The sequence below is a fragment of the Ceratotherium simum genome, chromosome 17 (genome assembly GCF_057802395.1).
Source record: "Ceratotherium simum simum isolate JZ-2026a chromosome 17, ASM5780239v1, whole genome shotgun sequence".
NCBI lineage: Eukaryota > Metazoa > Chordata > Mammalia > Perissodactyla > Rhinocerotidae > Ceratotherium > Ceratotherium simum.
In genome coordinates, this window is record NC_141916.1 from 56,985,056 (window position 1) to 57,008,452 (window position 23,397).

The 23,397-nt window shown below is 47.2% G+C and overlaps 2 protein-coding genes across 4 annotated transcripts in view; one reads left to right on the forward strand and one right to left on the reverse strand.

Annotated features, from left to right (window-relative positions):
- CRACR2A (calcium release activated channel regulator 2A) overlaps positions 1–11,759 on the forward strand; it is a 156,085-nt gene extending 144,326 nt beyond the window's left edge. For all 3 annotated transcript variants that reach the window (XR_015555015.1, XR_015555014.1, XR_015555016.1), the window contains one exon: positions 11,616–11,759. The gene's annotated coding sequence lies outside the window, so the exon portion shown is untranslated. The remainder of the gene's footprint in view (positions 1–11,615) is intronic.
- Positions 96–23,397, reverse strand: part of PRMT8 (protein arginine methyltransferase 8) — a 91,740-nt gene continuing 68,438 nt past the window's right edge. The window contains exons 7-10 of the mRNA XM_004438756.3: positions 18,435–18,550; positions 12,685–12,835; positions 930–1,051; positions 96–179 (exon numbers count right to left, since the gene is read on the reverse strand). Of these exons, the coding sequence (XP_004438813.1) occupies positions 96–179; positions 930–1,051; positions 12,685–12,835; positions 18,435–18,550 (473 nt within the window). The remainder of the gene's footprint in view (positions 180–929; positions 1,052–12,684; positions 12,836–18,434; positions 18,551–23,397) is intronic.

The window sequence follows — 23,397 nt, forward strand, 5'->3', positions numbered from 1 at the left end:
TTCTGAGTGTGCAGTCCTGCAAACAGTACTCCTGCGACAGTGCCGCAGATCCGGGAGAGCTTCCTTGCTCCCGCTGTCTGCAGCATCCACGTGTGCTAGCGCATTTTGTAGTTATTAGACACAGATGTTTCACACAGCTGTCCCTTAAAATCCAAGTCTACTGTGAAATCAAGGTCCCGCTGCAGAGAAGGAGCAGAGGGACACAGCATTAGTGTGGTGGAGGTTCCGCAGCAGCCCCCACCATGGCAGAGGGATGGGAGCTGCTGTGTCTCCCAGGCTTCCTAGCTAAGGAGTCCCCACCAGCAGCTCTCAAGAATCTATCCTGGTGCCTCATCGTCCTCACCAGAAGTTCTTTCATTTCTAAACTAAATCCTTCCTGTTAAAATATAAAGATGTTCCCTCTGATTTCATCCTGGGAGAAAAGAGTGGGGTGGTTGAGTCTTCTGTGGCATAACCACCAATGCATTCTGTAGCCCCTTCGTGCACATGCCCACACCCGGGGATGCTCAGAAAGAAGCCGTGGTCTCCAAACCACCAGGCCAGCTGAAGAAATGTACACCAAACTTCTCCCAGGCCACCAGAAACTGTCATTGCCTGGCTCAGCTCATCCTAAATGAGGTGAAACCCGTGGCAAGAGCCTCCGTTCTCCCAGGCCCTCTCACGAAGAGCTGGACGCTGTCCTCAAGGCTGAAAGAGTCTGCAGGGGGCCTAGAGACAGTCTGTGAGTTTTAAGGAGCCGAGGTTGGAGTTGTTTAATTATGCCCGGTCACATCCAAACCCGGATTCCTACTGCCCCCCAGTAACTTTTGATTGTGCACAAGGCACTGAGGAACCTGGGCGAGGGGGTCCTAGGACTCCCCAGGAGTCAGCTCCACGGGTCCCTTCTTCTCTCTGACCCCAGCCCACACAGAGGCAGCCTCGACACTCACCACATTTTTGGCATTTGGCTTCATGGATATGGTCCCATAGATTTCTTCCCCCCTCCGGACAGTGAGGTAATCTTCCAGATAGAAGACAGTCTGCTTCCAGTGGGTGTAGGGGGCATCAGGGGCTGAGGGGTGAAGGAAAGGGGAGGTGAGAAGGAAGAGTCAGAGAAGATGTCTCCAGAAGGGCTGAGGCTGGGACCCTGCCTAGAAGTTGCTGGGCTTCCGCTGAGATTCACTGACCCCACCACCACCAACTCTCTTGTTGAGTCAGGTGCCCAGCCTTCGTAGAACTAACTTCCTGCCCCTGCAGAACTCCCCAATCAGCCCCAGTGACCTCCTCCTATCAAATTCCCATCCCCTCAGGACTGCAGATCTTAGCTGGGGAACAGAAGAGAAACAAGTTGATATTACAAGTTCATACCAATGGGTGGAGGATGAATACCCTCTCACCAACTAAACTCATTGACACAAACGAATCTCAAAATGCTGCTTTTTCATTAGTTCAATGGAGTGAAGATGTTCAGACAGTGTGGGGGAGAGATTTGTAGAGTAGGCCCTCCTGTCTCCCCTTAAATGACATCATTTATGCAAACTCCGCAGCTAAACCAGTTTCCCCAGTTCCACTGACACCCCAATCCTACAAACAGTTTTTCCTGCCTGCTTCTTTGCCCTAGAACCAAACCTGGTATTCTTGGCCCAGGCATGCTGTGGGGTTTCAGCTGTGCCTTCCTAACTGGATCAGAAAGAAATGAGGAATAAGCAACCTCAAACTACGCCTAACAGAATTAGAAAAAGAAGAACAAACAAAGCCTAAAGTCAGCAGAAGGAGGGAAATAATAAAAATCAGAGCAGAAATAAATGAAATTGAAATCAAAAAAACAGTAGAAAGGATCAATGAAACAAAGAGCTGGTTCTTTGAGAAGATAAACAAAATTGACAAACCTTTAGCCAGACTCACCAAGAAAAAAAGAGAGAAGGCTCAAATAAATAAAATTAGAAATGAAAAAAGGAGAAATTACAACAGATACCACAGAAATACAAAAGATTATAAGAGAATACTATGAAAAACTATATGCCAACAAATTGGACAATCTAGAAGAAATGGATAAATTCCTAGACTCATACAGCTTCCCAAAACTGAATCAAGAAGAAATAGAGAATCTGAATAGACCAATCACAAGTAAAGAGATTGAAACAGTAATCAAAAACCTCCCAAAAAATGAAAGTCCAGGACCAGATGGCTTCTCTGGAGAATTTTACCAAACATTCAAAGAAGACTTAATACCTATCCTTCTCAAACTATTCCAAAAAATAGAGGAATATGGAACACTTCCTAGCACATTCTACGAGGCCAACATCACCCTGATGCCAAAGCCTGACAAGGATAATACTAAGAAGGAAAAGTACAGACCAATATCTCTGGTGAACATAGATGCAAAAATCCTCAACAAAATATTGGCAAACCAAATACAGCAATACATTAGAAAGATCACACACCATGATCAAGTGGGATTTATACCAGGGACACAGGGATGGTTCAACATCCGCAAATCAATCAATGTGATACACCACATTGACAAAAAGAGGAATAAAAACCATATGATCATCTCAATAGAAGCAGAGAAGGCTTTTGACAAGATCCAACATCCATTTATAATAAAAACTCTCAACAAAATGGGTATAGAAGGAAAGTACCTTAACATAATAAAGGCCATATATGACAAACCCACAGCCAACATCATATTCAATAGGGAAAAACTGAAAGCCATCCCTCTGAAAACAGGGACAAGACAAGCGTGCCCACTCTCCCCACTCTTATGCAGCACAGTACTGGAGGTTCTGGCCAGAGCAATTAGGCAAGAAAAAGGAATAACAGGAATCCAAATAGGCAACGAAGAAGTGAAACTCTCACTGTTTGCAGATGACGTGATCTTATATACAGAAAACCCTAAAAAATCCATTGGAAAACTATTAGAAATAATCAACAACTACAGCCAAGTGGCAGGGTACAAAATCAACTTACAGAAATCAGTTGCATTTCTATATACCAACAACAAACTAACAGAAAGAGAACTCAAGAAGACAATTCCATTTACAATTGCAACAAAAAGAATAAAATATCTAGGAGTAAATTTAACCAAGGAAGTGAAAGACCTATACAATGAAAACTATAAGACATTATTGAGTGAAACCAATGATGACATAAAGAAATGGAAAAATATTCCATGTACTTGGATTGGAAGAATAAACATAGTTAAAATGTCCATACTACCTAAAGCAATCTACAGATTCAATGCAATCCCAATCAGAATCCCAAGGACATTCTTCACAGAAATAGAACAAAGAATACTAACATTCATATGGGGCAACAAAAGACCCCGTATAGCTAAAGCAATCCTGAAAAAGAAGAACAAGGCTGGAGGCATCACAAGCCCTGACTTCAAAACATACTACAAAGCGATAGTAATTAAAACAGCATGGTACTGTTACAAAAACAGACACACAGATCAATGGAACAGAATTGAAAGTCCAGAAATAAAACCTCTCATCTACGGGCAGCTAATCTTTGACAAAGGAGCTAAGGACATACCGTGGAGAAAGGTTAGTCTCTTCAATAAATGATGCTGGGAAAACTGGACAGCCACTTGCAAAAGAATGAAAGTAGACCACCTTCTTTCGCCATACACAAAAATTAACTCAAAATGGATCAAAGACCTGAAGGTGAGACCTGAAACTATAAAACTCCTGGAGGAAAATATAGGTAGTACACTACTCGTCATCAGCCATCAAGGGATCTTTTTGAATTCCATGTCTACTCAGACAAGGGAAACAAAAGAAAAAATAAACAAGTGGGACTTCATCAGATTAAAGAGCTTCTACAAGGCAAATGAAACCAGAATCAAAACGAATGGGGAACCCACCAGCTGGGAAAAAATATTTGCAAACCATATATCTGACAAGGGATTAATCTCCATAATATATAAAGAACTCACACAACTGAATAACAAAAATACAAACAACCTGATCAAAAAATGGGCAGAGGAAATGAACAGACACTTCTCCAAAGAAGATATACAGATGGTCGATAGGCACATGAAAAGATGCTCAACATCACTAATCATCAGGGAAATGAAAATCAAAACCACACTAAGATACATCATCTTACACCCGTTAGAATGGCTATAATCACCAAGACAAAAAACAACAAATGCTGGAGAAGCTGTGGAGAAATGGGAACCCTAATCCACTGCTGGTGGGAATGCAAACTGGTGCAGCCTCTATGGAAAACAGTATGGAGATTCCTCAAAAAATTAAAAATAGAAATACCTTATGATCCACCTATCCCACTACTGGGTATCTGCCCAGTGAACCTGAAATCAACAATCCAAAGAGGCTTATGCACCCCTATGTTCATCACAGCATTATTCACTACAGCCAAGACATGGAAGCAACCCAAGTGTCCCTCGACTGATGATTGGATAAAGAAGATGTGGTATATATATACCATGGAATACTACTCAGCCATAAAAAGAGACAAAATTGTCCCATTTGCAACAACATGGAAGGACCTGGAGGGTATTATGTTGAGTGAAATAAGCCAAAAAGAGAAAGACAAACAGTGCATGATTTCACTCATATGTGGAAGATAAACCAACACACGGACAGATAGAACTGTTTGGTGGTTACCAGGGGCTAGGGGGGTGGGGGGTGGGCACAAGGGATGGAGGGATGCACTTATATGGTGACTGATAAACAATAATGTACAACAAAAATTTCACAACAAAAAAAAAAAAAGAAAGAAATGAGGGATGATTCTCATTCCACATCCCCATCACCAGTTCACAGGTCATACCTCTCGCGTGATCCAAAGCCACACGATGCTTGCATCTCCCCTGTATTTGCCACTAAATCCCATTCATCTCCTCTTGGCACACTACCAATTCTACCGCAAAATGAGGGACCCTGCTTATGGTCCATCTTCCTCTGCAGCAGCCATCTTTGGAACACTCTTTCCCCACTACTCACCAGGCTCTCTCTTCCCCATCCTTCAAGGTCACTTCCTGGGAAGTCTTGCCTGACCAGCCACCTGAATTAAGGGCCTTCTGAGTTTATGTTACCATGGTGTCTGTTCGGCTGCAGCATCAATGCCCTTGGATTTTTTTTCGCTTGTTTGCGCCCTCCACAAGACTGCGATCTCTATGAGGGCAGGGACCATGCCAGGCTTGTCTACTGTTATATCCTCAGTGCCTACCACCACACTGGCAGATCTACAAGTACTGATAAGTGACCCATGGTAAAAACCCAGAGAGTAGACATTGTGAGATGCTTCGGTGTACCCACAGATGTTCACTTACGCTGCGGACTTGGAACCTATGCATTGTAGAAGAACCCACTCTATAATAAGTTCCTCTCGGCCCTGCAGGCTCTTGCCTTCCTCTACCAGGATGCAGGACTCATTAATACTCGCTTCCTCTTTGCTTAGGACCAGAGCAAAAGATGAGAAGACTTGGGCAGAACATAATAAGTGCCTTTCAAACACTTCAAAATCCGTCACATGTCTCAAGACTTATATGTGGCCTTATGTATGGCTTTGGAGGCAGAACAAAGGCTAGTCACTGGGAATTAATGGAAGGTAGATTCTTAGTTCACCAGGAAGAATTAGAGCTGCCCCACAATCATATGAGCTATGTGGGGTCCACCTGGAGGTGTTCACACAACCACCACTGACTGGGGATTTATCATGCACCAAGTCAGATCAGGTGACCACTAAGATCTTTCAAACCCCAAGATCTATTTTAATGGTGGTGAACAGTCTGTCTTTCTTTGCCCATTGCAATGAAGTGGACTGACCAAATGTCAGTGATCTAGATAGAGATAGAGACTCGAGTGGCCTTCAATGTGTGCATTTGGGAAATCAAGGCAAACCCAAGGTCATGGCGGAAAGAGCAGCCTGAGCATTTGGAAAGGCTTGAAAGAAGACCATGAATGTGCAATCTGTGCCTCTCACATCCCGGATTCACAAATATACCCAGCCTTCCTGGCCTCTAAAGCACACTGCTGTCTACAGACAATGTCCACTTGCTCCCAGCACCTTCTCTGCCGACTACATCCAAATAAACTGTCAAAAGACAGTCTCTGGTGTGTGCAGAGAATGGCAGTGTGTGACTGACAGTACTCTCGCCCCCTCTTCCACCTACGCCAGCTCAGACAGGTGTCTCTCCTGTTCTTAAAGACCTTCAGGCAAGGGGATTCAAGCAGCTTCCTTCCGTCACCTCATCAGATGCCTTACGAGAATCCCAGAGACTTCACTGGCTTGGATTTGCCAGCCTTCAAGCCCAGGAGTCTGCTTCTGATGGTGGTCCCAAAAAACATGCCAGCCTTGGGTTGGAGGAAAGTGATCTTTTTTTCACATCAACTTCAAAAGTTTAAGAACTTCCCCAAACATCTCACTTCTATGATGGGTCCATTAGCCATGGACAAATTGTCTAAACCAGTGTTCTCAATCCTAATTCTCCATCAAGGTGTCCAGGAGAAACTTAGTAAAATTCAGATGTTTTCACTCTACTCTTAGAGATTTGAATTCAGTAATTCCGGGGAGTGGGAAGAGGGCAGGCTTACTAAGACTTAAAAATCTCTCCCTAGGTAACATAGATACACAGCCATGGCTGACATCACTGTGCAAACCCAATCGTTAGATTCCATTAACATCTCTTGGGTGGATATCAGTGGGAAGGACATTTAATTATGCAACCACAGGCCCAGTTTCCAGTCTCCACTTTGCCATGTATTTGTACTGTGACCCTGGGGCTCATTTTCTACATCTGCAGAATGTGGGGCATGATATCAGTACCACAGTATCTCCTGAGGTACTGTGAGGATTAGATGAGAGGAGAAGGGGGAAAGGATGTTTACTAGAGATGACGGATCCTCCTGCTGTGTCCAGGACAATTCCAGTTTACTTCTGTTTTCCTGGAGTAATTATTAATAGCTTTCCCCTTCATTCTCAAAAGCGTCCTTAATTGAAAGATAAATGTTATGGTCACCTACCTCCAACAATACTGGGCCCACGTTAGGGTGTTACTAAGCCAATGCATTAGGTGGTTATTTTGTCATTATGGAAGATGGTATATCATTTTATTTATCCATAAACTATGGCTCTGGCCTGCCAAGTTACGCTGCCTCACTCTAGTGGTCTAAAATGTCCTGGAGAAGCATCCGGAAAGCTGCTGTGCACAAGGGTGCACATTCACCACAGGGCTGTGGATGACACCGAGAGTTCTTGTCAGTGAGCAGGTCTTTCCCTCTCCTCTCTGCCCCAATTACAACCTCCAAGACTGGTTGGCTCTCAGCCTTCCCTGTTATGAAGACACCTTCATACTCAACATCCTGACTACACAAGCCGCCTCCCCTGTTCTTCCTCCCTCTAGCCCCCTCCCCTTCACAGTCTCTTTGGTTCTGGATTATGGACAATTTTTGTTCTATATTTTGAAACATGTTGACCAGCACTGCCACAGCATTCCAAGTGCATATGCATTCATTCATTCATTCATTCATTCATGCATTCATTCATTCATTCAACAGACATCTTTTATCATGTGCCAGATATGGTCCTAAATTTGGGGCACAGCAACCAAAATAGCCTTGCCCCCCCAGATCCTACAGCCTAAGTGAGAAGACACTCAGGTAGCTAGGGATAAAGTCTGGTGGGAGCTGTGACCAAGGATGGGGTGGGGAGCCCCGGGGCTGTGGGAACAAATGGCAGGGGCCTCTCAAGACTTTTCCTGGTGCTTTTGGAAAGGGAATGGAGTCCTGCTTCCTGTTTCACTTCCCAATGGCCACGTGGCTGGTAGTTTTTCCTGGAATTTGATACTTTTTCTAGCTGTAAACTTGCAACTGTATTCCCTAGGGGCTTCACAAGCTTTATGGAGAATTAAAGATTATGCACCAAGAAGCTTCTTTGACCTGAGAAAAGGACTAATGTCACAGGATGGCAAAGCTGGAAAGGGGCTGCCAGGCAACCCAGGTCCAGCCATGTCATTTCACACATAACCAGCTCAAGGCCCAGAAAGAAACTCGCTCAAGGTCATCTCCATTGGCTGATCACCCTACCTTCCTGATTCCTGGAAAAATTAGGACTCCAACCCAGGCCTGCTTCTGCTCGGCCTACTGCCCTTCCACCCACCGCACAGCAGCCCCAGGGCCCCAGTTCCCATTTCCTACCCCCACCCACCGAGGACGTGTCCAAGGGGAGGGGCAGCTGGGCCCGCTGGCTGGCATAGCCTGGACCCCTGGGCGGCAGTGCCCATTACGGCTTCTGCCTGGAGCTACAGAGAGGAGACGCCAGAGCCGTTAACAGGGCCGATTCTCAAGCTGCACAATACATGCTGCAGAGTGGGCCCCCCAGAGCCGGCCGGGCCGGGCTGAGATGGGGATTCAGTCCGGGGTCACTGGGGAGCGGCCACATACAGCAGGCTACACTTTGCATGAAGTTCAGCAATAGCTGAGACCACACAATACATTGCTTAGGCCTACACATCCATGTGATGAAACTTTTTTAAAACAGAAGGGGATAAGGAACGCAAAATTCAGGATACTATTCATCTAGAGGCGATATGGGCGGGATGGGATAGCGTCCAGGGAGATGCAAAGGTACCGGTAGCATTTAAGTCACTGAGTTAGGTGGTGAGCTCCCAGGGATTTATTATGTGACTATGAACTAATTTACTTACATTTGTTAATTATAAATGTAATCATATTGTATTTATTAATAATGTATTTCTTGTTAATATTTATATCGTAATTAATAATCGTTTATTTCTTGATGTTAACTAATGTATTTACACCCTAATAACAATAATAAATTTATTTCTAGTTAGTTACATTCTAGTTAATAATAGTTTATTTACATTCTAGTTACTGAGTTAGGTGGTCAGTTCACGGGTGCTCATTATATTAATAAATAAGCAAAAAGGGAACTGTGCATGACCTAATGATCATAATGTGTCATGAACCAAGAATTAGCATTAATCTAATCTTGTGCATCTGAGGTCCTTAAAAATAAAAAGGACATACTGTTGCCTTGGTGGTCAGAGTGCAGAGGGTCTGAGTAAAGCCCACTGCAAACCACACTAACTGGTCAAGGCGTCTGCTGCGTGCGGGGAGCTCCACGCTGACATCCCAAGGAGGCCAAGAAAGCAGCTCAACAAATGACTTTGCCCTGACCTCTGTCTCTCTGGGAATGCTGCAGCAAGAGGGGTCTACACCAGCCAGAGAAGGGAAAGCCTTGTGGGAACAGAGGGGATCCCTTCCTCAGGAGATGGAACCACCCTTCCAGAAGGGTGGCAACACTGGCCAAAGTCACAGTCATCCTGTTCAGGCAGTCATGCAGCAGGGCAGTGGTTCTCACACTGACTCGTGCATCACAATCACCTGGAAAGCTTGTTAAGACACAGATTTCTGGGCCCACCCCCAGAGATTCTGACCCTGTAGGTCTGGGGTGGGGCCCAACAATTTGCATTTCTATAGAGTTCCCAGGTGAGGCTGATGCTGCAGGTCCAGAGACCACATTTGGAGAAGTACGGCACCAAGGCATGGGAAACAGAGGACGGTACGACCCCCTCGATGTCCTTTCAGAACCTAAGTTTCTGGGATTCTGTGCCAAAGGGAGGGAATGTAATGCCATAAGGACAAAGGAGCAGGCTCAGGCCTTGATCTAGACCCATGGTCTCTGAGCTTACGAAACATACTCCTCATCATTTCTTTCACAGGGACTTGTGTGGGACTCTGAGGGGGGTGTGACCAGAGAATAGGAAGGAAAGGAGCCAAAGGGCTAGGGACTTCAACACTGAGGGCAAAGCCTCACCACCTCTCAGGCAGCCCGGGGCTGACTTCTTTGATGCTGAACTTGAGTTTAACCAAGCCTCCTCCACGGGCATTGGGAATGTTGTCCCTGCCACCAGAGAGCCACCTTCGGACAGAGGCCCAGCAGGCTGCCTGCTTGACCTCAAGGACTGGAAATTGATCAGGAAATGGAAAACCCTGGCTGAGAGCTACAGGGCTGGAGCCCAGGCTCTGGAAACCCAGAGTACCCTTGCCCACTGACTTTCTCATCACCTGCAACAGGGCAGACCCTCCAGGAGGCATCATCCTAGGGATGGTAGAGGCAGAGCCAGCCACTGTGGCTCCACCCCTGGCCTCCAGGCATAGCCATGGTCCTCAAGCAGGCTCCACAGCCCCCTCACTGCCCCCTACTCCTCACCATGGCAAGGCTGAGTCTTCCTCTTCCCTCAAGATCCAGCTAAAATCTCCCTTCCCTGGCTGGCTGTTCCTGCCCACTGGAAGATGAGCTTTCCTGCTGCTTTTTTAAGGAGGGTAGCATCTATAATGACCCAGATCAGGGGTCCCTGGTTTCCCCCAGGGCAGGGAAGCACCAGCACTGACCTGATGGAGACCAGAAGACCCTGGTCTTGGTGGTCAGGAGACATTGATTCTGGAAAATCCCTCCCTTCTGTGAGGGATTAGATAAGTCTCTTGCCGTTTCCGTCCACAGGTAGAAGAGGATCATCGTTACCATGGCTTCAGGCAGTGAATAATCATATCCTTGAATTCTGGTAGAACTCACCTATTCCTGCCCCATGCACACTCACTCCCTCCCAACAACATGCTTCCGGTTCCCAGGGAGACTTCACATGAATGGTCAATACGAAGTCATCCCCAAGGGCAGGAGTCATATCTTCATATACTCATTGAACAGAGATTTGTTCAGAACCTACTCTGAGCCCAGCACTGCTGTAGAAGCCAGGAGTGCAGAGATTAATGAGATGTAAGGCTGGCCCATGGGGAAACTGAGGTTTGCAAAAAAAGGGTAGAAATGTTGAATAAATGATGGCACATCCTCATTGAAATTGTGTATAGTTGTTTAAAAAAAGAAAGCAGATATCTCTGTGAGGCTATGGAAGTATCTCCAAGACATACTGTTAAATCAAGCCAAGGTGGCAGAGGCCAGTGTATACTGTATGAGCCAACTGGTGTTTCTAAAAGGTGTCGTGTTGATATTGTACTACAGGTCTATAAGATGCCGCCAAAGGCAGGAGCTGGACGAAGGCTTCACAGAACTCTATGTACTATTTTTACAACTTCCTGTGAGTCTATAATTATTTCAAAATAAAAAGCAAAAAGAAAAGTATATATAGATACATATGTGCTTGTGCACCGTTAAGTTTTCTGGAAGGATACAAAGGAAATCATTAAAAACATATGCCTCTGAGGCATGGAACTGGGACAGATGGGGAGAGATTTCTTTTCCTTGACTTTTTCTACCCTTTTTAATACTGTTTTGTTTCCTTTGTGTTACTGTGCCTATGTATCACTACAAACATCGCTATGACAGATGTAAGTACTTATGCTGGGGAGCGCCGAGAAGGACACCTAACCACGACCCAAGAGGGAAGGAGGGGATCCAGTAATACCTGAGCGAGAGATGAGGCCTGTGCTAGAGTTGGCCAGGAGAGGAGAAGGGGGGGGTGTTATGGTCACAATTATGTCTCCCCAAAATTCATGTGCTGAAGCCCTGACCCCTGGTAACCCAGAAAGTGACTCTGTTTGGACATAGGGCCTTTAAAGAGGTGATTGAGTTAAAATGAGGCTGTTAGGGTGGGCCCTAATTCAACCTGACTGGTCTCCCTATAGGAAGAAGAGACACCAGGGATGTGCACACACAGAGGAAAGGCCACGCGAGGACACAGTGAGAAGGTGGCCATGCAAGCCAAGGAGAGAGGCCTCGGGAAAGCAGCCCCGCCGACACCTTGATCTTGGACTTCTAGCCTCCAGAACCATGAGAAATAAATTTCTGTTGTTTAAGCCACCCAGGCTGTGGTACTTTGTTATGGCAGCCCTAGCAAACTGATACAGGAGGACAGGAGATGACAAGGGCCTCTGACAAAGACCCTCTTGTCCCCCCCGGCACACCCAGAGGGACAAGGGGTTGGTATGTGCAGAGGCAATGGCCCAGAGACTTAAAAGCCTCACTAAGTTCAGGGAACTGCCAGGTGTTCATGTGACTGGACTGTGTGTGCAGTGGCAGCAATGGGACAGGGGTAGAAGGCAAAGCAAATAAGGGGTGATGAGAAATGCGGTTGGAGAAGTGGGCTAGGGCCAGGTCATGGAACCCTCATTTCCCAGGCTAGGAAATTTGGGCTTATCTGCTACAGGCAATGAGGCACCTCTAAAGGAGGGCTGGGAGGGGAGCATTGGTGGTCCTAGGGAACACTGTCAAGGACTTAATGAGGATGGATTAGAGCAGAAGTGGTGAAGAAAGGAAGGAGACAGAGACATCATTTGCAGTCTACTGAGAGAGACGTTGAATCCTGTAGTAAGGCACGGCCATGGAGATAGAGAAATCTTATTCCACTCTGTATCCTTACCCCCTCACACAGAATGTGCTCAGTGAATGCTAAATGAACAAATACGCTTTTGAAAAGTCTCCGTGGAGCCTCCTCCATGGGCCCCACCCCCTGCCTCTCCTCACCCAACACACACTCTCAGCTCTGCTATGCCAGCCACAGTTTTATTTACCTTCTCCTTGGGCAGCCAAAAGTGTGGGGACGTACAATTCCTCTGTGGCTGCAGAAGTCTTATGAGATGCCAAGTAAAAGCCACTGGCTAATGCCTTGGGCCCTCCAAGTGAAGGCCAGCCCTGGTCACTTCCCACAAAGCCTCAACATGGCGGGGTGGTCTGGAATGCCAACAAAAGGCTCACCTGTGGAAAACCCCATTTTCTTGTGGCACTTGGTAAATTCAATGTTAAAATAGGTGACCAGGGCATGGATGTAGTCGTTGCGCTGGATCTGCAGGCAGAAGGCAGACGTGAACGACAGCTCTTCCGTCTTCACCGTGTAAATGTCCACTTCCTGCAGCCCAGAGAAGAGAGAACGCCGGACGCTTAGCAGCCCCGCCAGGTCTGGGTCCTGGTCCGCAGCTTCATTCCCATGGAGACTGCTGATGGTAGACTCCCCAGGGGTGTCATCACTCTTGAGATGACTTCCCAAACCCACTCACCACCCTCCCAATGACCTCCTCTGTCCTTTCTAGAGTGGAGCATGCTCAAGCTATGGTGCCAACGGACTTGAATCAGAACCTGAGGGGAACAGAACTAGGAAGGTAAATCTGCGGGGGGTGGGGACTGATGGGGGATGGAGAGGGGAAAGAAGAGAACGATTAATTAGACAGAGCATCCCTAAACCCAATCTGAATATTCTCAGAACGGTCCACCTCAGCATTGCTACATTCATCTGGTCGTTCTCACGGTGTGTCCCTGGATGATGAGCATCCCCATCACCTGGAAGCAAGATGCCTTCTCTCCTTCTGAGAGGAGAAGGCATCCCAGACCTACTGAATCAAAGCAGCAAGCTGTGCTTTACCAAGCCCTCCCAGACGGTCAGGTGAACCAGACTACTCATTTCCCAGTTTCTGATGTTCAAGTTCCCAGCAATAGGAGGCATGAGCATTATCTCCGGAGTGAGGACCTGAGCCCACCCCTAGTCACAGACTGAGCAGAGGGAAGTTCTGCTGACCATTATCACAAGCCCAGACAGTTAAAAATAAATAAATAAAAGGAGGAAATAAGAGGTGAGAAGTGTTCGGTTCTGGCTGGAGAACGGAGAACACGAAGAACTAATAACTAACAATTTCAGTTGGGAAGTGGCTGAAAATCAATCCTGCATGGGGAGCAAGTGTAATGAAAGACGGTTTGCAGTGTGATGTTCTTTTCTTGTGAAGGATGCTGACCTGCTGTTTGCTGGCTCCGAAGAGACAGGGAAAACCTTCCAAGAGCCCGAGAGGCGTGTGGACAGCTTTCAGTGAGGTCAGAGGAAGAGCTGCCCACCGTCCTGAAAGCTCTATGAGCACCAGACAGAGCCTGTGTGCCTGGGCTGGTTCCCAGGGCTCTCTGAGACCCGAGGAATGAGTAGGAGAGAGGGGTCTGAGGGTGGGGAAACAAGAGCGGGGAAGAGACAAAATGGAGTAGCAGAAATGGCTTTTATCTCTACATATTTCTAGGATAAATAAAGGAAAAGCAGATGCAAAGCATCCCGGGGCCTTCAAAGAAAAGTCCTGCCGCCACAGGGGTGGACAGAGGAGGAGGTGTGGTCAGGGGCAGATCAGAGCCCTGCTGTGGTCTAGGGCGAGCAGCCAAGACATCCTCTGGGGGGAGCTGAAGCTCTGACCTGTTGGTTAAGAAGAGGGTAGGATTGCAGGTTCAGGGGAATGGGGGCGCCCCTCAGTGACGTCACTTCAAATGCAAGTTATGCTGCACTTCTAGATTCCAAGGATAGAGAACAAGAGCTAGCGGAATGGTGAGCCCCAGGTCAGGTGTGCAGAATTTGATGAAATTAGAAAGCCAGTCTCCTTCTATCCAATGCAAGAGCCCCCTCGGAAGCATTCCCAGGAAGGGGCCATCTGGTGCTTGCCTGAACACTGTCACTACCTAGCCGGCAGCTAACTCCCCTTCCTAACATCTCCAGTCCGTAGGTCCTTCTTCCAAACTAACGAGTAGAGCCCGCACCAGTCTCTGTAACTTCCGCCCACAGAATAAGCCAAATGTCTGTTCAAGCTCACAGGGGTCCCCTAAAACCTTTTCTTCTCCAATGCAAACTGCCCGGGTTTCTCGTTCATTTATCGTGAGTCGTGATTTCTGACTCCTCATCATCCTGCCTTTCTCTTCTGAGTGTGTTCTACCACCTTCAGAGCTGAGTGTAAGCCTGACCACATCGGGCCCCCACCCTCCTCGTCTGGGACATACTCCAGCAGGCTCCGCTCTCAGAGCACACTGCTGGCTCGTCCTGCATTTCAGCTGGCCAACCCTTATCCCTTCACTGCTTCCCTCTCCTAATACTTTTTCCCTTTGCCCTAGGGCCCGAGTGTAAGGGGTCCTCCATTACATGTCACCCTCTGAGTTTGGGCCATTCCCAAACTTTTAGAAAGGAAACCTTTTTAGACCTAGTGCCTGTCAGCGTTCATGATGGCCACATGTCCAGAGGTTCCCTCCAGTTCAGCAACTCTCAGAGCAAGCTGTGCTTAATTGTATTTTTTAAAACGGCACCAGCACATCCACCAGGCTCACTGTCTACACTCGTTGACTTTTCCATCTTCTTTGTCAGGGCCAGCCCGCCAGGTGCCAGGCCCTGTCCAAGGTTCCTGGTATCTTTCTCTCTGGGTCCTCTCTGCTACCAGCCCAGCCTGGTCTTTCCACCCTAGCTCCTGGCTCATCTCAGCAGCCTCACATTCTCTGCTCTCACCCCCACCGTTAGACTGGAGCCCTCTGGGGGCAGAGGCTGCACCTTATTGGTCTGTGTACCCTGGCTGTGTCACATAGCACCTGACACTCATCAGTCTTCTCGCAACGGGGCTCCCTGCTGATGACTTTCCTTCCTCCCCAGGCTTCTCCTTCATACCACCAACCGGCTAGTCTCTTTCAGATCCGTTCAGACTGTGCTGCTCCCTGGATCCAAAACCTTTCATGACTCCTCATGCCTTACCCAAAATATCCAAAACTCTTGGTCTGGACACAGACAGGGAGCACTGGGAAGCAGGCTTTGCCACATCCAGACATGGTGCTTTTCTCCTTCTGTCACTCCCCTCACTTCTTCACCCCTTTCAGCGTGCATGCACACACACACACAAAGGCACACACACACACCACCCCATCTGTCAGGAATTCCATCTCTACAGGGACTTGCTCTCAGATGTCCATCAACTTAATGTCAGCTATCAACGCCTGTGTTAGCTGACAGTGTTCAGTGGGTCCTACAGATATTTGCATCATAATAGGGGCCTCTGAAGGAACAAAAAAGCCTTCAAGATCCAACGTAATGAAGCTATACATTAAAATGGTGACACTGGATGCAGTTGGTCTTTTGGAGGGGGGCCGGCCATCTGTGAGGATGGGATCAGTTGTCTCTGGGCTTCAGAGACACAGAGGCCCTCTGGGCTCAGGTCCCCCTTCCTCTCAGACCCAAAGCCTGCAGAGTCAGATCCAGTTATCCCAGCTCCCCAGAGCCCAGATCCCTTTGCTGGAAGGTTTCTTTCTTTCTGCAGCAGCAGCAGCATCTCTGAGACTCCAGGAGACCGCCTGCCTCGGCCTCAGGTGACCCTGACGAAGCAGAGGGCTCCACAGGCCTCAGTTACTCAGAAGAGGCCCTGGCCGCTGCTATCCCCACCACCAAATCATGTTACAAATGGATGTCTCAGAGCAGAAGTCTGGTCAAAACAGAGTCTTAATTATAATAAAGTGTCACACTCTGCAACGTTAATAGCGATGAAAATAGCAATTAAGTGTGTGAAGAAGGGCAAGTGTTTTCCAACAGGCTTGGCAAGACATTGCTTAGCACATTAGTGAGAGCGCTGACAGAGGGGCTCTCCTGGCTGCAGAAGCAGACAGACACTCCTCACCCTTCTCAGAGAACATGGGAGGAAAGGTCAGAGGCACGGGGAGGGGGCAGGACGTCAGCACAGAGCTGCAGTCCTGACATAGCCAGAGGAGTTTTCAGAAGGAGTGTGTGTAATACACGCCCCACCTGCCCCTCCTTCATTGACTGCGGCTGCTTAGCCCCCAACTGCACTCAGGTGTCACGGAGAGAAAGACCCTTGCTGGTTCTGGGCTGGGAGCTGGGAGAGGAGGAGGGAGACCAGTGCGGCCCAGGGGATAGAAGCAGGCCAGACCACCACATGGCCAGCGGTAGACCTACAGAAGTGCAGTGGCCACACCTGCAGGTCCGGGGCGGAAAGCGACCTGGGGCCCAAGCACGCTGAAGGAATTTTATCCCCAAGCTGAAGCCATTACATGCAGGTGCCTAATGGTTAGATACAAGTGCCATGTGTCATTCTGGCAAATTCAGTTGCACAGTCGACTTCTATCTCTCCTGCAATATTTACAGAAATGTTTTGCACTATGAGTGAGCTTGTTTGGGGTGTTCTTTCCTGGTTCTTGTTTGGGACACCTGAAGGGAGAGGCTTCAGGGACAGAGGGGCTGGTAGGAAGAAATAAAAGGACACATTTGCTCACAATCAATCCTGCCTGGACTTGGAACGGGCCGAGTTAAGAAGTAGTGAGATCTCTGTCAACGGAGGCTCCAAGCCAGACCTCTCAGGCAGATGTCACAATAGGGAGGCAGCATCTAACGAGACCTGTGTGAGGCTCATCCGGTTCTATTTTCCCTCAGAGGTCCCTTCTCAATGCTGCAGTGACACTGTGGACCGAGGGCTATGGTTCTTCTTAGGAAGGTTATGTCCAGGGACAAAGGACAGCTCTCACCTGGGCAAAGCAGCAGTTTGCCTCAGTCCTTCAGAAACTCCCTGTCACCTCCAGTGGCCCTGGACTCCTCCCTCTTTATCCACCGTAAGTGTCCAGTCCTCCACCCCAGTACTTCCAGAAAAGAAGTGGCAGGTACAGGACCAGAGCAGGCAAGGATGTTTTACAAGATGAGGGCTGGGGGGTTGGTGAATACTTAATGAACCCAGATTTTTTAATTAAAAAATTAACTTGAACCATATGAAACTGATGTTTTTCTAGATTTTAAAAAAGCAGCTAAATATCATGAGTTTTATGTGGTTCCACATGATATGTTAGCATATATAAATGCAAAGACTTAGAAAAAGGAATGTAATGGTCAACCCCTCCTGTGAACAATGGTTACCTCTGGGAGGAGTGTGGAGCTGAAAGGAAGGGGAGCTTTTATTGTTACTCTATGAAATTGAGCATGTCTGAATATTTAGTAAGAAGAATGCACTAAGGATTGGGGTGCTGAGGGTGCTGACCAGCTGTGCTTCATCCGCACTGAAGAAAGCAATGGAAGAAAAGATGTCAGAGCACGTGCAAACAAGGACGCTGGGGGTGACAGGGGCTCTGTCTGGCCAGGTCAGATGTGTGCTTGGAGTGGGGAGTGTACTGCCCATTACACAGCACGTTGAGCTAGGGATTCTTTCCTGATAGGGACATCCACCTCTGAATGGTAAAGCTTCCCCAAACCTGAGTTACCCTCCTGTCTCCAGGGTGTGCTCTCCTTGATGCTACCCGTCCCCCCCCCCCCGCCGCCCCCCTCCCTCGTCTGATGCCCCTCCCCCTCCTCTCCTCTGATGCCCCTCCTCCTCTCCTCTTCTCCTCCTCTGATGTCCCTGCCCTCCCCTTCCCTCATCTCCTCCTCTGATGCCCCTCCCCCTTCCTTCCTCTCCTCTTCTGATGCCCCTCCCCCTCCCCACCTTGCACCACCAAGGGACATGCACTGACCCCCTCCCCTCAGCTGTGCCACCGTCCAGTCCACGGCTCTGCTCAGTGACAGTGCCTGCTTTTGACTGTCACCATGGGGTGCCAGAGGCTCTGGCCAAGGCAGCCTTGCCTCACCAGGCCGGGCCGTGCAGGAGCTGGTGTGGCCTTTACTCCAGGCCCATAGCTTCCCAGGGAGGCACAGCCAGGTTCCCAGCATGCCCAGGCCCAAGCAGGAGGAGTCTGCAGACCTTTATTAAACAGGCATTGGTCACCACTTGCTTTGGATCCACGATGTCCACCAGGGGCTCCTTCATGGCCACGTCCCGGATGCAGGTCATGTCAAAGCCATAGACATTCTCCCACCCTGTATGAACAGAGCGAGACGTGAGGGTGGGCAGCAGGACCCCCAGAAGTCTCCCTGACCCTCCTGAGTGCTAGAGCACAGCAGGCCCTCACAGAGGGTGAGGGGCAGCCCATGTTCCCCTGCATCAGGAGAGGAAAATAGCTCCTCTGGGTGGAGGGCTTTGCAATGTGCCAAATGCTCACATTCATTATCTCATTTGTTCAGGTCCCACTTTATGGTTAGGGAAACTAAAGCTCAGAGAGGCTGAGAAGCTTCTCCAAGGTCACACAGCTAGAATGCTGCGGGGCCAAGACTAGAACCCAAATTACCTGACTCTTTCCAGTGCCTACTTTCCTGTCTCCCTCGCTGAGCCAGCGGCCTCCTATGAACCGTTTTATCTGCCATGCCATCCACATTTCTATCTCAGTGCCTCTGCTCAAGCCACTCTCCACACCCAGAAGGCCCATCTCTCTCCCTCCTCCCATTCCCGCCAACTGAACCTTGAACGCAGCAGAGAGAAACACAGGCTTTTAAAGTGAAATAGGCTACAGTTAGAATCCAGCACCACCGCTTACTGGCCAGGCCCTTGTGTGAATTCTCTAACATCTCTGAACCTCAGTTTTCGCAACTGCAAAATGAGGGCTTTGGGCGGGTCCACGAGAGTCTGCCTTTCTCACATGCCATGGTGCACTCACTAAGGATCCATCTCATAAGGAATATCCTCCAGGAGGGGCATAAACCTCCCAGCAGTGCTCCTTGCCCCTTGTTGGGGCTGCTTATAAGACGCTTTGAGAGGGAGAAAGATTTAGGGTGCAGGTTGGTGAGTAAATGAATGCAAGTCGAATGGTCCAAGATCCCCCTTAAATGATGGTAATCATTGCTCTCAGTGACTGATTACCTAGCTCAGGGCAGACTCTTCATTTAATTTAGCCAGCAACCCCATACAGACACTTCTATATGACCGATGACAAAACCGGGGCCGGGAGAAGCTGGCATCTGGCTCACACGCAGTGTCTGGCTCAATAGCACACCTCAGGGAAACAGTGGAGCCAGGGCTCAGACCCAGCTTGGCCCCTAACCCTTCAGCCGCACTGGGCCAGTTGTGACAGCAACCAGGAAGGCAACTTCCTCTCCCCTCACTGCAGAGGGTGGCCTTCGCAGCGTCTTTAGTTACTGGCAGCTGAATCTCATCTCTTGTTTATTCAGACAGGTTTAGCAATGCATTGAAAGAGAGATGCTTTTCTCTAAAATCTTATAGTATTAAATTGTCTTTCAAAACATTCATCAAACAAATGGTATCTTAGGGAACTTATGTCCCTGTCTGTGTGTGGGAGAGGGGGTGTGTGGGGGGGTGTTGAACAGTCAGAGAAACCTTCGCTCTTTTGACTCAGTTTCTTTTCTAAGGCACACAAAGACCTTCCTCAGGGAGAAGAGGCAGAGAAAACAATCATCTCCCAAAGGGTGAGCCACTCGTGAGATTCTGGCTTCAGGATAAGATGCCAGTCATAGCCCAGTAAATCGCCCGAGGCTGGGGCCAAATTCCCAGCTGAGACCTACCTATGTTTGGGGAAGGAAGCTGTTCAGTTGGCTACAGGACACGCTTCAGAGAAGACCCCCTTCTAGAATCTGGAAACAGCTATCCATCCTCTCCCCAGGTCACACACACACACTGAGACATGCTGCCTTTGTTGAAACCCTTCCTTAAGAGGCCTGCAGCCGCTCCTGCCCCTCTCGACCCTGCCCCCAGTGAAGGTTCAGTGTGAGTGATGCGCAAATCCTGAGTCCACGTGTGCCACAGTTTAAAGGCCTGGGCTTTGGAGTTCAAATCTGGGCTCTGCCCCTTATTTGCTGTGTGACCTTAGACAAGAATTCAACCTCTCAGAGAGTTGGTTTCTTCTCTAAAATGGAGAGGATGATCATTATGGCTCCTCTCTGGGGTTGTTAGAGGATGAATTGTGATAGGACGTGTAAAGTACATGAGACAGCCCCTGGCACACAGACAGCCCTTGATACACAGTCATTGTTATCATTATGCAGTTTGAGCTCTGGCTTTGCCTCCATCCGAGCTGTGTGACCATGGGCAGATCAAGTCCCTTCTCTGGCATGTTTGTAAAGTGAGCAGTTTGGTTCAGTGGTTCCGTGTTCCAGGATCATCTGGGACACTTTTAAAAATACAGATTCCTGGACCAAAACCAGACATACTGAAACAGAATCTCCAGATTTGGGACCCAGGAAGCTGGAATATAGGCAATTCCAACCAGAGTTTAGAAGCCCTTGGGCTAGATGATCTTTAAAGTCCCTTCCAGTCCTCAAATGGTGAGCTTAGAGTCTCACGAAAACTTCGCCAACCACTCCCAACCGTGGGACCTCTCCTGCTGTACCCTCAGCACCTACAGCACAGCATCTGGCACAATATGGCCCACCAGTAATGCTATTTTTACCTGAAGTTTATTCCCAAACATATAATGCCTGTACTGCTCCGCAATGCCTGGTGTTTTAGTTACCTTTTCAGGGGTTAATTCATGTCTTAGCTCCCTCCCCAGCTAGACTGCCCCATTTTCAGTTATTCAAGGGACAGGGCATCCAGGGCATTAGATTTTTTTCTCTCTTTTCTGCTGACCATTCATTTCCCACTAGCTCCTTTACCATAAGTGGAGCAGGGATGGGAGAGGATACAAATCAAGCACATTAATTTTTTGTTGCAATTATGTCTTATCTTTTGAGTGAATGTGGGGTGAGGGTCCTTGGCCACCAGGAAATATTGTTATTAATTTTCTGCAGATTTATAAAATAACATCAGAAGCACCTGTGAACTTTCATTTATAGATTAAAACAAACTGTTGTAAAGGACTGCACTATGGTGCAATGCATGTAACTTAAACAACAACCAAGCTCAGACCTATCATAGCTACAGACTCAAATCCCACTTTAATAGCCCGGCAGAGGAAAAGGCATGCTCTTTTCTGAGCATAATTATTATTCCTCTGTCTCTACTGTTCTTTTACTTACAATGTCCAGCATTAACAAAAATTACAAAACACTTGAAAATGGAAAAAAATATGACCTATCACCAAAAGAAAAAATAGTCTATAGAACTAGACTCAGAGATAGCACAAGTATTGGAATTATCCAACAGATACTTTAAGGTACCTATAATAAATATATTAAATAATCTAATGGAAAAGCTGGAGAAATGCATGAACACATGGAGAATTTCATCAATGAGATGGAAACTATAAAAAATAGCCAATGGAAATGTAGAAATGAAAATCACAATATCTGAGATAAAGAATTCTTTCAATGAACTTACTAGCAGAATGGATACATCAAAGGAAATAATAAATAAACTTGAAAACAGGTCAATAAAAATTATCCAAACTTAAACACAAAGAGGAAAATAAAAGAGAAAAAAAGTAGAGCATCCAAGATCCATGGGACAATATCTAACAAATGTGTAATTGGAGTTCATGAAGGAGAAGAGAAAGAAAATCAGGCAGAAAATAATATTTGTAGAGATAATGGCTGAAAATTTTCCTAAGCTAATGAAGTCAGCAGCCCACAGATCACAGAATCCCATAGAATCTCAAGCAGGATAAATACAAAGAAAAACACATCCAGACACATCAGAGTCAATCTGATGAATATCAAAACAAAGAGAAAATCTTAAAAGTAGCTGGGGAAAAAGAAACACGAAGTACTGGAGAACAAATTTTACTTCTCACTGGAGAGAGATGTAGCTACATCCTCCCTCCCACCCTGGCCCCAGTAATTTGAGTTTCTCTCAAAGCTGGGGCTTAAAGGACTGCCTCAGAATGTGGTCAGAGAAAACTAGGGCAAGTGCCACCAGGTGCCACTTACAGTTTCTCCTCTAGACAGAAGGGAAGGTGTTTACAATAGTTTCATACATTTTAGCCTCTTAGAACAAAGTCAGCTCCTTGTATAAAATAGGCTCGTGCCAGAGAATAGAACTCTAGATGTCGGGGTGGAGGTGGAGGAGAAACCCATGGACAGCCACTGAGGTCCTGCCCTCCAGCCTTCCAAGTGCAGGCACCGCTGACTCTGCACGAGGCCTTCCTCTTCGTCTTCCCATCAGCTGGGAAGCTGCTGCCCATCCCTCTGATCCCCAGCAGGTTGTACATTCGTGTACTGGGTAAGAAATCAAATAGAATACCTATCAAGTTTCCTTCCAATTTTGAAATACTATAAATCTCCTCCATAGGAGAAATTTTAAGAAATGACTGTTCCTCTCTCAGGGTCAAACACTATACCTTGCACATTCCTTTGCTTACTTTTATTCCTTCATTCATTACTCATTCATTCACCATACAAAATACGTACTGTGAGCCTAGCACAGGCCAGTCATCTGTCTCCCTTCCTACATGTCCTCTAGTAGCTAGTGAGCAAATTGAGGGCAGGTTCTGTATTTCACTCATTCTTGTGTTCCCATGTTGTGTGTGGTTGAGGAAGTAAAGGAAAAGGAGAGGAGGGGAGCAGAGGAGAGGGGGGCAGGGGAGGAAGCTGTTTTACTAACAACTTAATTTCTGAAAGAAGTTGAGCATGTCTCATTCTCCTGCCCCCCTTTAAGATTTTTCTCTTTTAACTGGTTCTTGAGCAAACTGAAATTTGCTTACAATTATTCTCTTAGCAACCAGCAACCTTTATGCTTTACTTTTGGTTTAGAACTCAAGAGTAACCAAAATCTTCATTTATTTGAAACAGATTTCTAAATGGGCTTGCTTCCTTTACCAAAAACAAAAACAGATCATTTTTAAAAAGCAATTAAATAGAAAGCTTAACAGTATTTTAAATAAATTTTAAGTGTGTGTTTGATTTTTGGATTTTGTTAGGTGTTTTTTTTTTTTTTTTTT